Below are 17,374 nucleotides of genomic sequence, written 5' to 3'. Positions count from 1 at the left end.
TTCAGATGAAAAATACGATTTTTACCTTTAGCTAATAAAAAGAAAAACGTAGTTATTATTGAGTAATGATATAAGATTTATATACGGTGAAAAAAAAAAGAGATAAAATATACTAACTCCAGTATTTAATATAAGACTTCGTTTGATTTTTATTTTGATTCTAAACATAAGATTCTAATCCACTTTGTTTCTTATATTTATATATTTTTTTCAAGGTAGTCTTTCTAATAATAATAGTTCTAGTCAATATACTTGATTAGTAAGGATATTTTAGGAAAGATAACACCTATTTATTACAAATAATTAATTTAACTTATTTATTTAATCTTCTTAAATTAATCAACTAACTCTTATAACTAGAACCGGAAGTAGTATATCATATGCCTGGATTTCATGACATCTTCCCTTTATCACCTAGGTAAAATTCAAATTCGAACATTGTCAATGGAATGGAGTGGTGAGATGAGGTCCAGGTAGTATTGATATTTCAGATCAATTTTTTGCCCGATATTGACTTATTTGCTACGACTTTTGTTTTTTTTTTTTTTAAAACCAGCAAACTGGGATTCATTTTTAAAAAATTTAGTTAAAAGTCCTTTTTTAAAAAATTTATATTTTTTCAGCCAATCGTATAGGGATTTTTTTTACCACATTTCTCTTCGTTCCCAACTTTTTAATTTATTTAATGAAGATTTATAGATTTTTTTTTTTAAGTTTTAAAACATTAATTTCATTATTTTAATTTAGAATGTGGGGATAACTTTCCAAAAGAGGACAAAAACACACATATCTAAATATTGTTTGTCGAACTTGGGACATGGGAGTTGGCACCAACTGGAAGGGATCACGATCACATGGCATCAGGGACTCACAGGGAGTCCCTCGCGTGTTGTTCTAGCTAACCAGAGCAAGCCTTCCCCTTCAAACTTCAAAGCAATCACTTCACTTCACTTTTGTGCTGAAAGTTGAACGTTGGTAAAGACGACAATGTCTTCCAAATCGCTAGACTCTATTACTCCCTCCGATATTGAATCTCGTGGAATCACACCAGAAGATGCCGCCAGCCTTCATCAACTTCTCAAGGAAATCGTTGCAATTCATGGTGTCGGAACTCCTGCCACGTGGCAGAACATCACGAAGCGCGTACTCACTCCTCATCTTCCCTTCTCGATCCATCAGATGTTGTACTATGGATGCTACAAGAACTATGGTCCCGACCCGCCCGCTTGGATACCGGACCCGTATGCACTTCCGATAACTCAGTAGAGTATTTTCCATTAGCATAAATAGAAGTCACTTCATCCTTCCCCTTAGGAGGAGGGGGCGGGAAGGGTGCAGTTGATTGAAATTTTTACGTTTTGCTAGAGTTGAATGCCAGTTTCATTTTTTCATTCCATAGCAATGATTTTGCATGTCATGCTTTGCCTTTAAATCCCTTCAATTATGCACAATTTATGTTTCTTATAAAAGTTGAAATGATGAAATTAAGATTTCGTACTGTAAATTAATGAATTAGATTATGAAGTATGACTTCTCTCTGAAGGTACCTGCAAGATTTTTTGTTGAATGTGTGCAATAATATATGTTATGAATTAAAAGGCTCTGATGTGCTTTTAAGGTTTCTTCCCCTCTTTTATTTGTTGTCAGGGCAAATGCTGTTTTAACAAACGTTGGCCAGTTGCTGCAGAGGAGGGGGAAAGAGTTCTTGGGCTCAGCATATAAGGATCCTATTTCAAGCTTTTCTGATTTCCATAAATTTTCAGTCTCAAACCCTGAGGTCACTAAGACAAACTCTAAATTGTGTTTGCACTTTTTAAATTTTCTTTAATCTGAACTTTTTGTCGTTATTGTTTCAGGTTTACTGGAGAACTGTGCTGGATGAGATAGATATATCATTTTCTGTGCCACCTAAGTGCATCTTACAAGAGTGTACCTCTGGAGAAAGCCAGTTAACATACCCAGGTGGCCAATGGCTTCCTGAAGCATCTATTAATGCAGCAAAGAATTGTTTGACTATAAATTCCAGAAGAAGTTTGGATGACACAGTAATAATTTGGCGTGACGAATCGCATGATGATCTACCTTTACACAAAATGACTCTTAAGGAATTGCGTGAGGAGGTTTGGTATGCTGGAAAAAGTTTGTTCTTTATGCCTTTTACTTGCTTAGTTGAGTTGCTAACACACATTATCATATGGCAATGCATAGATTCATTTGATTATACCTCTATTATGTCCATGAAGTGGTTAGATAAAATCATATGCTCAGCATTACACAATACTTGCATGCAGTTCCTGGGTGTTTTGTGTTTAAGTTCATCAGTGAAAATATATGAGGATATTTGACCAACTCACAAGAGTATCCTTGATTTCGTTAAAGTTCCTTTTCACATGGCATAATTTAATTAAATAACTTGTTGGCAAATGCAAAATAAAATTCTTTTAAAGGTATCCTTTAGCATTACCCTATTCTTTGTCGAGGGCTTTTATGGCTGCTTTCATGTCAAATGCACAATAAGTCATCCAAATTTCTCTTTTACCATTACCCTGTTCTTTTACCAAGGCTCTAATGGTTGCTTTCATGTCAAAGTCAGTAAATCAACTCCATGCTACCCTCATTTGCTGTGATTACCGTTCTCTCTCTCTCTCAGTTTTTTTTTTTTTTTTCCGACGCTGTGATTACCGTTTACATCAACAGATTTTCTTTTTACGTTGGTTTCCTACAGAATATGATAAGAATATTATGTATACTTTCTGTTCTATATTTACTCTCTCTCTCTCTCTCACACACATCTTCGACCCCCTTCACTCTTGATTAGAAATCATAGTTTGCTATACATTTTTTTCTTCTGTTGTGGGTGCAGTATTCAGTCATAATGTCAGTCATTTTCTAGACATACATCTGAGCCAGAAATATGATTGGCTTCTGGTTGGTCTTTAACCAAAACGAGGGAAAGGGTATATCTTTTCTTTTTAGAGTTCAGTAACATGATGTGATGAAATGTTAATAGTGAGTTCCTAGCATATGATTAATTTAGCTGATGTTTACTTCCTTTAATTTGTGGTTCTAGTGACTGGTCTTTGAAATAGAAACAAAGCTAACCGTAATGAGAATTTTCCCCAATTATTTGTAGATTTGATATCTTTGAAGTAATGTTACTAATTTCTCATGTTCCTTAATGCTAGTTATATTTTTGTTTCTTTGATTCAAATAAAGAAAGCAACTAAATAGATGAAATGTGCTGGTTCTGTACTGTAGGTTGGTTGCATATGCACTCCAAGCGTTGGGCCTGGAGAAAGGATCTTCTATTGCAATTGATATGCCAATGACTGTTAAATCTGTGGTTATCTACCTAGCTATTGTTCTGGCAGGTCATGTCGTTGTATCAATTGCTGATAGTTTTGCAGCACCTGAAATATCAACCAGGCTTAAAATATCAAAAGCAAAAGTTATATTTACTCAGGTTGGCGTCCAGACTTATTCTGACTTTAAATGTTTTCATATTGTACTTTCAGATGTTTTTAAAGATTCTTTGATATCTTTATGTTTGTATTTTCCCCTCTTCTCTCGTATTCTGTTTTCTTTATCTTTCCATACTACCAGATCTTTCTTCCCTTGGCAGGCAGCACAACCAACCGTTTGTTTTGGCAGATTTTCCCTGACACCCATCAAACCCAAATGCAATATGAGTCCTCTTAAACAGCCACCAAAGACACCCTAGGACCAAATCCTATTGCCTAAAATTGCATTTCCATTCACATAGCCTCAGTGAACCTAAAATCCACTATCCACAATCTTTCTACCTTTAATTTTCCTTGAAACTGTAAATTTAGGCTAAAAAGCTTAACCCTGTGTTATGTGTTAATTTGTTCTTTTTTGTTGAAGTATTGTCTTTTCTACTCTAGGAATAGATGAGACGGCCTTTGACGTTGGGTATGTTTTGTGGGTTATAGCCAATAATGCTTATCGATCTAACAATTGAACAATAATATCTTGCTTACTGATGCGGTGAATGAATTTTCATTGTTTTAGGTGGTTGATGTTTTGAAAATATCAAATACTGTTTGTTGGGAAGCTATATATGATACTATTTTTTTCCAATGATGTGTACGGTCTCTGGTTACTACTGTTATGATAATTGTCAATTTGTAGATTATTGCAGTGTGACAGGTATTTACTTTTTATCTTCACCTCCTTTTTTTCTCTAATAGGATCTCATTATTCGTGGTGACAAAACCATCCCCCTCTACAGGTGAAGTTCCTTTTTACTAGCTACTAGCTAGAGCAATACCCCTTTAATCGAAATATTACCTATTCTTTGTTTCTCAGTAATAACATTATTCACAATCACATTGTGGTTTCACAAATGCAGTAGAATTGTGGATGCTGAGTCACCTATGGCTATAGTGATCCCAACCAGAGGCACTGGGTTAAGCATGAAACTGCGCAACGGCGATCTTTCTTGGTGCTATTTTCTGGAAGGAGTTGATAGTCTAAAGTATGTCCCTTGGTCCTGATAAAAGTTATGCATTAGGATGAAATTTGGGGAAGTCGTATGTGCTTTGTTCTCTCATGGTCACCTTGCATGTGTCTATGATCAGAAATGATTCGACAAATCTTCAGCATATATGGATTCAATTGTTTATGAGGTTTTTGGAATTTTAATCCTCATATATGTCACGTAATATACAGAGGCAAGGAATTTATGGCTGTAGAACAACCAGCTGAAGCATTTACAAACATTCTCTTTTCTTCTGGAACAACAGGTATAAGTTTTAAGGTTTAGACTAAAAGTGTGCTTCAGCAAATTTAAATGACTTATGGGGAGGGCTGGATCTCTTGCTTCCCTTTGACTGATAATGTGGAACTGTTATTTTCTTTCATTCATTCTTTTTCTTTTGATTTTCCTCCCCCAACCCCACTTTCCTCTTTGAGGAGGTTGTCTCATCCTGCTCTTTGGCGATTGTCTTCCTATCTAATGAAGCTTCTTTTTGTGTCTGAAAAAGAAAAAGATATCATAGCATTTGTATCTGTTTCAAACCTTTTTTTTTTTTTTTTGCTGATCAAGGAGAGTTGATAGAAAAGGATTTATTCAATGCCAAGACTTCATTAACCACATCTAGGGCTGGCTAAAAAGCTTATATTATGTCACCTGACATGCATTAAATAAGTTTGTTGGTGGTGTAGGTGATCCAAAGGCAATTCCATGGACCAATGTAACTCCTCTGAAAGCTGCTGCAGATGCATGGTGCCACTTGGACATTCGTAAAGGTGATGTAGTTGCCTGGCCCACTAATCTTGGATGGATGATGGGTCCCTGGCTGGTATATGCTTCATTGATAAATGGAGCTTCAATGGCCTTATATAGTGGATCTCCTCTTGGGACTGGCTTTGCCAAGTTTGTGCAGGTATAAGCTCATCCTTCTGTTTAAATTTTTTATTTCTTTCTAAGCATTTGTTGACTGTGTATGTTTGCTATTCCCCTCATACTTCACTCTCAGAAGTTCTACAATCTAATCTAAATTTCTGTGAAACAACAAGCACTTGCATCAAAGAGTTCTTCTGTTAGCATTTCGTTTTAATTTTTTATTCAAATTGCACTCATCCACAACCAGTCAAAATAGTCATCTTCATAAAATCTAGCAAGAGTGCATGTCAAAATTTCTATCTCTCTCCTTTCTCTTGTCATGCATAAATTACCTGTTGACTGCATTATCTCAAAAGTATAAAGTGGAACTTCTTCCTGATTTTTATTTCCTGCCAAGTATGCAGGTTATCTAGAAAGGTTCTGCATTTTTTTTTGGTTTTCATGGTTTACACACAATGACGGTAGTAGGGCTATATTTCTGTGTTGCGTGCTGGGCATCTCTCAAACATTCAAATCAATTTTGCCTTTTGGTTCAAAAGGATTACTGTGTTCGTTGGGGAAAATTTTTTTTCCGTTTTTTATTCTTGTATTACTAGTTAGGTTATTACTTTGCTCTCCTACAATAATTTCTTTCCCTCCATACAAATTGGTTTTGTGATATATCTCTCCTGGAATGATGTTGACACTGTTCAACGTTAATGAATAAAACCACGTCCAGACAGCCCTTTCTTCAAGGACTTATTGTCACTTTTCCATAATTGCACTGACGGGAAGTTGATTTTTACTCAATTCTTTCTCCTTTCTAACTGGTATTCTATGATTTTTAGTTCAATGATTTTGCAGTATCCTATGCTTGTAATCTTGTGACTACTCGCTTCAGTAATTGCCTTAATCTTACTGATTGGTTCTGTTAAATGTATCGGAGTGATATTGACAGGATTCACATTTTAAAAATACACTGTAACTCTGGACATCAAGATCAGTAAGATTAAAGTGTGAAAATTGGAAACTTTCCCATTTATGTTTTTTTTTTTTTTTTGGGGTGACAAGCCATTTCTGTATTCTGAAGATAACAAATCATAGTGAACAATGTACTTCCAAATTAAATCATACTTCTGATTCAAAGAAAATTGGAATGTTTAAAATTAATATAGGTATTCTTGATCCCGGATATCCTGTTTCTTAAAGTTTTGCACATTGATATTTTCCTTCTAGCTGAATTATTTTGTACTGTGTTTAAGGATGCTAAAGTAACAATGCTTGGTGTGATTCCAAGTCTTGTAAGGACTTGGAAAAGTACAAATTCCACGGCTGGCTATGATTGGTCTTCCATCCGGTGAGGCTTGCTAGTAATTATCACTATTGTGCAGCAAAGAACCACATGTAAATGTATAAAAAAGTCAAATTTCTTTGTGCATGTAGTTGCTTTGGCTCCACCGGAGAAGCATCTAATGTGGATGAATACCTTTGGTTGATGGGGAGGGCTCACTACAAACCGGTGATTGAATATTGTGGTGGTACAGAGATTGGTGGCAGCTTTGTTTCTGGATCATTACTGCAGGCTCAATCATTGGCTGCTTTCAGCACACCTGTGATGGGCTGCACTTTGTTTATTCTTGGCGATGATGGCTATCCCATCGTAAGCACCATTAAAATTTTGGATGGAAGAAATTTCATTGTTTTTATTTTATTTTTTTGGTGGCTCAATAAGATGCACTTTATTTCCACACTTGAACCGTTTTTCAGAGTACTGGACTGTTCTGATTTGACCAGTTGAACCAGGACTTGGTTTAAGGTTCAGCTTGGCTCTCACCTTTTAACCATTGGTGGCCGGATCAGATAACATCTGTAGCGCATTTTAGGATCAAGTTTCTAGCCATTAGGCCATGTTGCCTTTTGTGACAGAAAGTCATGCCAATATATTTGTTGTACTAATAGAAAAGGGGAAAAAAAATAAATTTCATTAAAAGAAAATGGGAAAAAAATGAATATTTTGAATAAATGGAACATTGAATAGATCTTCAAGCTTTTCAAAATGATCTCATACCAGTCATATTCATTTTTCAAAAATTTAATATCATAAAATTTATGCATCTATGAATTAACATACCATTACTAAAAATACTTATCTCTATATTTCTAATGCTTATATTACAATTTAAGTTTTTGCTCGTATAAATATTTATTAATCATATTGTGGGCCCATACTTTACACACGAGATGAGCCCCATTATTCATAGTTTATGAATAATGTGGTTTTATGTGGATTTTATATTATAGTTATGTTAATTAATTCTCATAGATTTTCATATATTCCCTTGTTGGATCAATGAATATGACCTGCTTTCCTCTTGAGTTTCGTGATTGATCTTGGTTTCAAAACCTTAACCGGATCGCATAATATGCAAATGAGCTACAAATTTCCTGAATTCTTGTGGTTCCTAATAACGAGCGGTCTTTTACTTTTTTATGGTATGCATAGTGCATGAATCTGACTTTTGTTTCTGTGGTCTTGATGAACCTTTTCTTGTAACTATGTATTTATACGTGTACCACAAAGGGAAATCTTTTCTTTTGTCTGTCTTAGGTTTGAGTATGTTTCAGGAGTTTTGTCACAAGCACTACATTCAAATGCGAATTACCAATTTATTATAGTTCTTTCCTTGAACAAACTAATGACTTGGTTAAATACTGCAAACTTATTTCTTCTACTTCAGCCTCAAAATGTTCCAGGAATGGGTGAATTGGCTCTTGGACCCCTCATGTTTGGATCTTCTAGTACACTACTGAATGCTGACCATTATAATGTGTACTTTAAGGGCATGCCTTCATGGAATGGAAGGGTAGGCATATTTTTCTCCTCTAGCTTGTGTTATTCGGGTGTCTGCAGATCTTGATTCTTTGCATTCTTGGCTCAGGTTTTGCGAAGGCATGGGGATGTATTTGAGCTTACTTCTAGAGGATACTATCGTGCTCATGGTCGTGCAGATGACACAATGAACCTTGGGGGAATCAAGGTGAGCTTTTAGCCCTTATTCATGCATGAGTGAAGCAGTTATTTGAAATAAGGCACGTCTCAAACCAGCACAAATTCATTAAGAAGGCCATTCTTCTTTCTGTTATATGGGTATTTGCCGATGGTATCATAACATATTCCCATGTGGTCCAGGGTTTTTGATAGAGTATATGAGTTTATATGTTGTCCTTCATTTTATTGTCTAAAACGTATGATAGTCTACAAGTTGTATAAAGCCGCAAGGGGCCAAATCACGAAAGCTCAATTATGATATGAATCTATATTATCATAAAATGCATCATGACTGTATATTATAGTTATTTTATAGCATGATAGGTTTTGTAGCCCAGAATTTGGAACATAAGAACACGAAACAATTTACAATCTGACGGAATTTACATTCCCAAGTTTAGCGCATTGAATTTATTGATAAATAATGTGTTGTTTGTTGGTCTGTTCTTGTCTCCAATTCCTTTTTCATTGTCATCGCTTTTACTTGAGGTAGCATATCACCCCCAACTTATCATTAAGAATCTCAAACCTATCTCGTTTTGTTTTGTTGAATAAACATAGACAAAAGTGTGCAGCGTGGGAGTTCTGGGGATTTTTTTTTTTTTTTTAGGGAATGAAATTTCTTATTTTTTATGCATATGATTTCTATTTGTGTTTTTAATCATGCTTCGCACAGGGCCTCTCTTGAGATCAATTACTAGGTTATAGGTCTAGTCCGAGTTTAAATTCTTTTGAATTGTTATTATTTAAAAAGTTGGGGCTATATCATGGTCAACGAGACACAGCACGAAACCTAGTCATTTTGTAGGGTCTGTATCGTGCTGAGTTTTACATGATGTAGATGTTAGTATCAACATTTTGCGGACCTCGGTGTGTTCATGAGCTCATTCCTGTTTGGGCAGGTGAGTTCGGTTGAGATCGAACGCATATGCAATGGAGTTGATAGCAACATCCTGGAAACAGCTGCCATCGGAGTGCCGCCTGCAGGAGGCGGACCTGAGCAGTTGGTTATAGCCGTTGTCTTTAAGAATTCGAACAATCCATCACCAGACCTACATCAACTAAGATTGTCTTTCAACTCTGCTCTCCAAAAGACACTAAATCCATTGTTCAAGGTACTACCTCCAGTCCATTATATAACAACTAGTTGACTAATTTGAGTAGATTAAGGAATTTGTTAAGTTAATTATCTGTAATAATTAGATATTGTCTTTCTTAAAATATCTTTACTAATTATATATATTAGTTAGAACTACTATTTAATTAAACATTTAACATGAGCAACTATTACAAGAATTACTTAGTAAAAAATGGATAAATATGAAAAAAAAAGAAGTGAATTAGCATCTTGCATTTAGAATCAAATTGAAAATCAAACTAACTTTTATATTAAAGATCGAAGATAGTATTAATTCTCAGAATCACCAAGTGTCTGTCTTTTCTATTATCTACTCTCTAGTTTACTTTGTTCATTTGTGCAGGTTTCTCGAATCGAGTCTGTGTCATCCCTTCCTCGGACAGCATCAAATAAGGTCATGAGAAGGGTTTTGCGGAAGCAGTTTGCTGAGCCTAGCCACAGTCCGAAGCTTTAATGAAGTCATGAAGATGTTCCTCCAGAACCATTCCTGGATGTAAAACAAATCTTGTACCGCTTGAAAAGGCCCCCTCCTGTTGCTGGGCATGGCCATGTATGATTAATAATTGATTATAGTATTTAAAATAAAATATGAATACGTTTTTCTATTGTATGATCAAGGAGAAGAAATGTTGTAGATTGGTGGGGTCTTGTTATCATGACAAACAAACACGTACAAGTGTCTCTAAATATCCATTTAATAGTCTGGCCTTTTTACGTGATGTTTGTCCGTAAATAATACGAAATATTTCAGATACACTGAATTAGAGGTCTTAATTTTCTTCCTTTTTTTTTCCCTGCTATATTCAGAAATTTTGATTTGTTACTCTAATTTTTTGAGGACGCATCATCTTGTCAAACTACTAGGAGTTAGAGATGTGTAATATGAATCACTAGATAAAAAAGATGCGTCATATGAAAATATTAATGGGGTGTTTAGAAGCACTGAAAAGTACTTTTCGTAAAATAAGGTAAACTCCTTTACATGTTTACCTTGTATATTGTAAAAATACTTTTAAAACTATGGTTTGGTTTTTATCCATACACTTCCAAAGTCATGTGCAGTGCATTTAAAAAATATTTTTTTAAAAGAATTGAATATGAATTTTCAATCTTTATTTTTCTTCCAATTTTCTATCTTAATTAGCATCACGACTCAAGGTTCTTTTTTTTTTTTTGTTCCGTATTATACTTTTTTCTCATATACAAAATTTAACTCCTCATCATATTTGAATAATATAGATCACCACTTGAAAAGAAATAAATTTAAAAGTAGAGACAATTAGCTAATAAAAGAGAATGTTAAGTTGTTGGCTATTTTTTCCCCCCAAACAGAGAGCTTGACATGTGAACTTCTGAAGACCAAATAATTTGGGTATAATTAGCAGGTTCAAATCATAATATTAATATCAATGTATATTATCATCCTTGGTATTTGTTAAAAAAAAAAATATCTGAAGTTAATTTACAGTGGTAAAATGAAATTTAAAATTAAAAAGTCATGTTATATTTTTCTTTTGATAAACAGAAGTGATGTTATTTATAAGAATTAGTGTTATTTATTTTTTAAATGCTCATTACAATAAAATATTTAATACTTTTTTTTAATAGGTACATGATACCTCCTATTGGAAATACTATCAAATATAAAGACATATCTTTCAATAGAAATTCAAATCTCAATTTACATGTTAGTCTCTTCCACTTGATAAATATTCAAGGGGTGTTTGGGTAACCTTAAAAACACTTCTCAAAAATATTTTTTAATAAATCGAGATAAATTTTTTTATATATTTATTTTATATATCATAAAAATATGATTTTATTTCTATTCAAACACTTTTTAATAGGTCATGAATACTGAACAGATTTCCTTTCTCTACTGGTAATTTCCCGAAAATGCCCAAGCTTAGAAAAGGGGGTGCGCATTGTGCACCGGAAGTCGGTCTCGCTAGGAAACACAACTCTTTTATCGTCTGGTTCTTCCTCTTTCTCCTCTTCCGCTCCCGCAATCCACACCCAACAGCGGGCCGGAGCTTCTGTTCTCTACTGCCTTTTCCAAGTTTCTATGGATTCTTCAAAACTATTGAATTAGGGTTTTCTTATCGTCTGTCAATATGGTTGCTCTGTCACTCTCCAGTCCCAATTTCACCACCTCTCTCCTAGGCCGGCAACTGTACATCCACCCCCCCTTCTCTCTCTCTGTGTGTGTGTGTGTAATATGACTACATATACACCTGTGTGATTATCATTTTCCGGCTTGCCAGGCCTGGCTTGTGTTTGTGTACGCTTTTTTTTTTTTTTTAATCTGAATTTTCTTGGGCTATATATGCGCAAAAAATTTCAAATTGGGATGCTGGTTTTATTGTGTGGTATGGTTATATGGATGGACAAATAAGAATACTTGTGATGTTTTCTTGTGATTTATCAACCACTTGCCTTTCCAGAGATAAATAAATTGCTTTTCTAATATTTATTTTCTTTGACTGCTTCAGGCCTTTCCGAGACAATGCAAGGAAGCTGACAAGATTTAGCAATGCTTCATGTATTAGATGTGCCGTGGATACACCATATGGAGGTACTCCCTTCTAATTTAAGATTAAAAACATATTAGTTCTGCCATCCAAGGTTGGGTTTGGAGTAACATAAGAAAGATGTCTTTCTCTAATTAAAACAAGAAAGTATTTCTGAGTATTTAAGTAGGATGTTTGTTGATTGGGTAACACCTGTTTTAGGTGGTTTAAAAGCAAAGCATTGATTTGTGTGTCAATTCGAGGTATGTGGCCTTTTATGGTGCTTGAGTCCCCTTTCTCTCGGGGTGGGGCGGCATTTTGAATTTCAAATTGGAGAAATGTGTGCATTTGAATTAGTGTTTAAGCAGGATGAATATTTACATGTAGGTGTAACTAGGTATTCGTAGTCATGAATTTAATGAAGAATTGGTTAATCTGTAGATTAGAAGTTAGTGACAGTTTGTCTAATATATGTGCTTATTTAAACATATCCCGGTTGCATTCTCCTAATATCAATTCTTACTTTGTCAGCTTCGATACAGTTACTATTTATGTTTTCTTTGCTTATTTTTACTGTTATTGAAGGGATATTAGAAAGTAGAGTGAATTTCTAGTCTTCTTGTCCTGCATCTTTTAATTCCCTACTCTTTCAGATGAGTTTAATGCATTGACCTTTCTTCCACTAGTGGTGAGTAAATGATTTTCTGCGGCTAGCAAGAATCAAGGGTGAAAATATGCACCTGCTTCCATTGATTCTTGGCTTGTTAGGCAGTTAGGTGTGAGCCTTTCTGGTTTAGCTTGTTGAATGTATTGCAAAAGTAGATTCTATTAATTTTTGAACCTTTGAATGTTGCCTGATAGCCGAAGAGTCAGTTGGATATAATTATATTGAAATTCATTTAGGCACTTAAATTTTACTAGTTTGATACTTATCTATATTTGTCTGTTTTTCTTCCTATTGGATTAAAATCATGATGCATACATGCATCTATATATATATTCCCCTCATTACAGGTAATGTCCAGAAGTTTCCTCGAACCAGTGTTTGGGATCCTTACAGGCGCCTTGGTATTAGCCGTGATGCTTCTGAAGAAGAAATTTGGGGATCAAGAAATTTTTTATTGCAACAATATGCTGGACATGAGAGAAGTGAAGAATCCATAGAAGCTGCATTTGAAAAAATACTGATGGCTAGCTTCAAACAAAGGAAGAAAACAAAAATCAATCTGAAAAGCAGGTTGAAAAAGAAAGTAGAGGAGTCTCCACCTTGGGTTCAGAACTTGCTCAACTATGTTGAACTTCCCCCAACCGATGTTATCCTGAGAAGATTGTTCCTCTTTGCCTTCATGGGTGGCTGGAGTATTATGAACTCTGCCGAGAGTGGACCTGCATTTCAGGTTTGTTTTAATTCATATACTATATATGTATTTGTTTATGATTTATAATCCATGCATAATATTCTCAAATAACGCCATTTCTTTTTCCTTGAAAAACAGAGCAGAAACATGTCACTGTCTGATAAAAAATTGCAGAACTATAGAATTTTGTGCGCGTTTGTGTGAGAGAGAAACGGAGTAATAGATAGGTCCCCCCCCCCAAAAAAAAAAAAAAAAAAAGAACAAATTACTTTATCTGAGGACTATAATCACATCAGCTGGTGTTATCAAAATCGCAGTCATTTAAGCTCCCTTTCCCCTCGCCTGGCCCTGGAAGAATTGGCAGTTCACTATATGCATGTGCTTATAACTAAATCAATCTGTTGCTGCAGGTGGCAATCTCTTTGGCAGCATGCATATATTTTCTTAACGAAAAAACAAAGAGCTTGGGCAGAGCATGTATAATTGGGTGAGTTGGAAGAGAACAGAACAGCTTTGCAACAAGCTAAGATTCTCCTTGTGCTTGTTTGTTTGTTTGTTTTTTTTTTTTTTTTTTTAGTGTCTAATTTTTGTTCAAATGTAGATTCGGAGCTCTAGTAGCTGGCTGGGTCAGTGGTTCAGTGGCGGTACCAAATATCCCATCAACGTTGCTTCCCCCAACCTGGACGCTTGAGCTTTTAACGTCACTGGTGGCTTATCTCTTCTTGTTCCTTGCTTGTACTTTTCTCAAGTGAAGTGGCGGCCACAACGAGCCGTTCGTTTTTCTCTGATGAACTCCCAGCTTTGATTAAACTCATGCGAGTTTCTGCCGTGTTCCTTATGACAGAGAAATGAGTTTAGTTTTGCTATGCTGGCAAGTGCTTGCTATTAGTGTCACTTGACTAGACAATGGTTGTCGTGGATTTTTCAGTTGCCATTACATTACAGGAAATGTTTTCCGACATTATTTTCTGTTCATTTCTGTGTCTCTCTTATTTCAGAGACGACATACAGATTTATAACTTTTTAAGAGAATTAAAATTCAGAAATTGTGAAATGAGATATTGACGTAGGCGTGTGTATGAAATTGTTACTTCTTCTCACCATCCTGGTGCAGTGTACGGATACATTAAAAATTAATAGCAGTAAGTATAAATGAATCTGCCAATGTATTAAAAAACAATGAAAATTAAATACTTATTTGAGTAGATATGAACTTGATAATTTTATAAAGGGTGATAGCGTGTAAAAAGCTAGAGATAAAGTTGTGTAAATAATTGCAAATAAATAACTGTAACAATGAAAAATGACTGTCTTTTTATCTTCCAGTATAAATAACTATAGCAACGAAAATAAAAATGTATTTTTTTGTCCTTCCAATTCCTAATACGTCTTTAGTGATCAGAAACTCTAAATAACAACTAGTTTATATGAAAATAGAAACAACTTATTCGTGTGCATATTTGGAAAAAAAAAGGTATATACACCAGGGATAAAATATTTCGTTTTTATTTAATGAAGAGTGAAACTGCGTATAGTCAACAGATCAGTGAGAGCACATGCGATACGAACGACAATCCTTCCTCTTTTTACATGAAGCAGTTTTAAGAGTTCATGTGCATGGAAAGAAACACGCATTGATATTTAATTAAATATAGCAATTTATGCAGCCATGCATTCATATCAAACTATTATGTTTTGACAAGGAACCGCGCGCGTATTCACAATTTGAATTTGTTTATAGTTACATGTGTGTGTATATACTCTTCAAGTCCTAAATATAATAACTTTTTGTAGTGTAATTAATATATATATATATATAAATAATATCTGTTGACATGTCTCCAGTCACGCCACATCAATATCAATGTGTACATGTATAACAGAGATCCGTATTATTTGGTGAGATATGTGCACTACAAGAACACAGGAGTCAGGGCATGTTATGTGAATTCGAAACAACTGAAACGAGTCCCATGTATGAAATGAAAAGTGAAAACACAACACAGATATAATTAGTCCTAAAGATTGACACTTAACTTCTAGCTAGCTGCACCTAAGAAGATACGTATATGTATGCATATAGTAAGAACAAGAAAAGGGCAAATTAAAGAGCATAGACGAGAGGCGTCAGGCGGCGTTGGGGGATCTTGAGAGGTACTTGGAGGAGCGATGCCTATCGGAGCGATTGTTGGTGATGGCGCAGCAGCCCAAGAAGTAGATGACGATGAGCAGCAGCAGCACGCACGTGTTGATTATGGCTACTCGTCTCCATTGCTTCCTTATGTTGGCCAACACTCCTCCTTTGCATGAATTGCACTCGTAGCACAGCCTGTCTTCTTCGTTGCTCCACGTCTTACAGTCCGTGTCGTTCCCTCCCGCCCCCGTCTTCGGCGCCTCCCAGTACGTTGCGTTTATCATCGTGAACCCGCACGCCGCCGGCGGCTTACAGCACCCCGTCTGCAACACACATCCGTGCATTTTTACCGTGCTTTAATCAGTTCCCTTGCCCAATTCAATAATCTCGGTTTCTTTGTTCTTTTTATTTATGTACACTCACATATATAGATATATTTATTGATTATTGATTCACACAAGTCATTAACAGCAAAAAGTATATAACCTGCGTCGTCGTGAGTTGTTTGTAGAGGAGGGAGTTGCCGTCCACGGCGAGATTACTGCACACGTGGGTGTCCATCAAGCAACTCTTGATCTCAGCCCAATTCTTGTCGTTCAGCACATACCGCTGCAAATAGTTGTGGAAATCCCACGTCTTATACTCCCTATAGCCTTTTCCCGACACCGTCTGTCCCACCTTCTGGTTGGTTATCAACAGCACGAAGACGGTGAACAAGATGAGCCCTATAATCAGGAGGAACGTCACGAACAAGTAGACGTACAGAAGGAGATTGAGGCCGCAGAAAGAACCCGCGATGCCCAGCAAGGAGACGACCGCGATGAAAATGCCGCCGAACAACAGCGGCAATTGCAGAATCTTCTGGCAATCGGAGGCTTCGGCGCCACGGACGTGGATGAAGAGGGAGAAGCCGAGGGCGACGAGACCGAGGAGGAGAGTGAGTGAGTTGACGACGCCGAGGAGGGTGTTGCTGACGCGAAACATGGCGGGGCGAGGGAGGGAACTGGGGAGAACGGGAAGAGAGAACGAAGGGTGTGGGAGTGGGGAATCGTAACTGTCAGTTTGATAAGGAGAGTTGGGAGGGAAATTATAATTTGGAATTGGCAGTTTTTGTGGAATGACCGTTACTTGATGGGCACACGCACGTCCGTGATATTTGCGCAGGAGTTATGAGGATGGTTTTCTTCCTCCATGAGGAATTAACTCGAAACCAAAACTCAGGATCTCAATCTCCTAACCAAATTAATTAAACAACAACATATATACACTGTATTAGTCAGGAGGCGTTTGGGTGTGTGTTAATTTATTTAATTAATAATATGGAAGGGATCAGTGATGAGGCAGGTACTGGCAGAGCCAGCGGAAGGGTGATGGGAATGGAGTTATGTAACGATGAACACTAAATTTAGTAGCATGTTTAAGATGTCTCTGTGAGGGGATTCCTATATGTGGATGTCATTTTTTGTAAGACTCAGTCTTGTTTTGTTAAACTGCAATACGCATTCAATTCAATTCATGCGAAAACCAAGCATCTCTAAACATTCCACATTTTTTCATCTTCTGTCGTCTTTCAGACAATCAGTTGTTCGCGGTCGTACAAGTCCCCATTACAGATCCTCTCGACGCATTCATTCACTAAAATCATATACTATCCATTATACATTTTTGAAATTCCAAAGAATGACCCATGCATTTGGCTGAATTTGGAAGAACGAAATTACAATCACAGGTGATAGGAATGCCCCTGGCCAGGTGGCGGCAAAGCCCCCCTTTTTTGTCACTAACTTTTTTTAAAAATATATAGTTTAGTTCAAATTCAAAACAGATACATTTTAAAG

General features: G+C 36.0%; 3 protein-coding genes across 3 annotated transcripts; 2 read left to right on the top strand and 1 right to left on the bottom strand.

Moving 5' to 3' along the window:
• The first annotated feature begins 821 nt into the window (after window positions 1-821).
• Window positions 822-10,295, top strand: LOC114721898 (probable acyl-activating enzyme 17, peroxisomal). Its single transcript, XM_028907789.1, has 14 exons — window positions 822-1,241; window positions 1,648-1,777; window positions 1,857-2,125; window positions 3,259-3,463; window positions 4,212-4,252; window positions 4,373-4,498; window positions 4,693-4,766; window positions 5,188-5,408; window positions 6,610-6,704; window positions 6,791-7,007; window positions 8,086-8,211; window positions 8,287-8,385; window positions 9,299-9,511; window positions 9,878-10,295. Exons 1-14 carry the CDS (start codon window positions 988-990, stop codon window positions 9,986-9,988), a joined length of 2,181 nt encoding a protein of 726 aa, XP_028763622.1. The 5' UTR covers window positions 822-987; the 3' UTR covers window positions 9,989-10,295.
• A 1,195-nt stretch (window positions 10,296-11,490) lies between these two features.
• Window positions 11,491-14,471, top strand: LOC114721882 (protein CHAPERONE-LIKE PROTEIN OF POR1, chloroplastic). The gene is made up of 5 exons (XM_028907776.1): window positions 11,491-11,707; window positions 12,027-12,109; window positions 13,059-13,441; window positions 13,813-13,889; window positions 14,004-14,471. Exons 1-5 carry the CDS (start codon window positions 11,649-11,651, stop codon window positions 14,152-14,154), a joined length of 753 nt encoding a protein of 250 aa, XP_028763609.1. The 5' UTR covers window positions 11,491-11,648; the 3' UTR covers window positions 14,155-14,471.
• Window positions 14,472-15,339: 868 nt separating this feature from the next.
• Window positions 15,340-16,520, bottom strand: LOC114721887 (tetraspanin-11-like). The gene is made up of 2 exons (XM_028907780.1): window positions 16,023-16,520; window positions 15,340-15,859 (listed from the first exon to the last, which is right to left on the bottom strand). The coding sequence occupies exons 1-2, from the start codon at window positions 16,518-16,520 to the stop codon at window positions 15,530-15,532; spliced, it is 828 nt and encodes a 275-aa protein (XP_028763613.1). The 3' UTR covers window positions 15,340-15,529.
• Window positions 16,521-17,374: the final 854 nt, after the last annotated feature.

The sequence above is a fragment of the Neltuma alba genome, unplaced genomic scaffold (assembly GCF_004799145.2).
Source record: "Neltuma alba isolate B1F8T4 unplaced genomic scaffold, ASM479914v2 tig00012074_pilon, whole genome shotgun sequence".
Taxonomy (NCBI): Eukaryota; Viridiplantae; Streptophyta; class Magnoliopsida; order Fabales; family Fabaceae; genus Neltuma; species Neltuma alba.
This window is presented reverse-complemented; position numbering and strand designations above follow the sequence as displayed.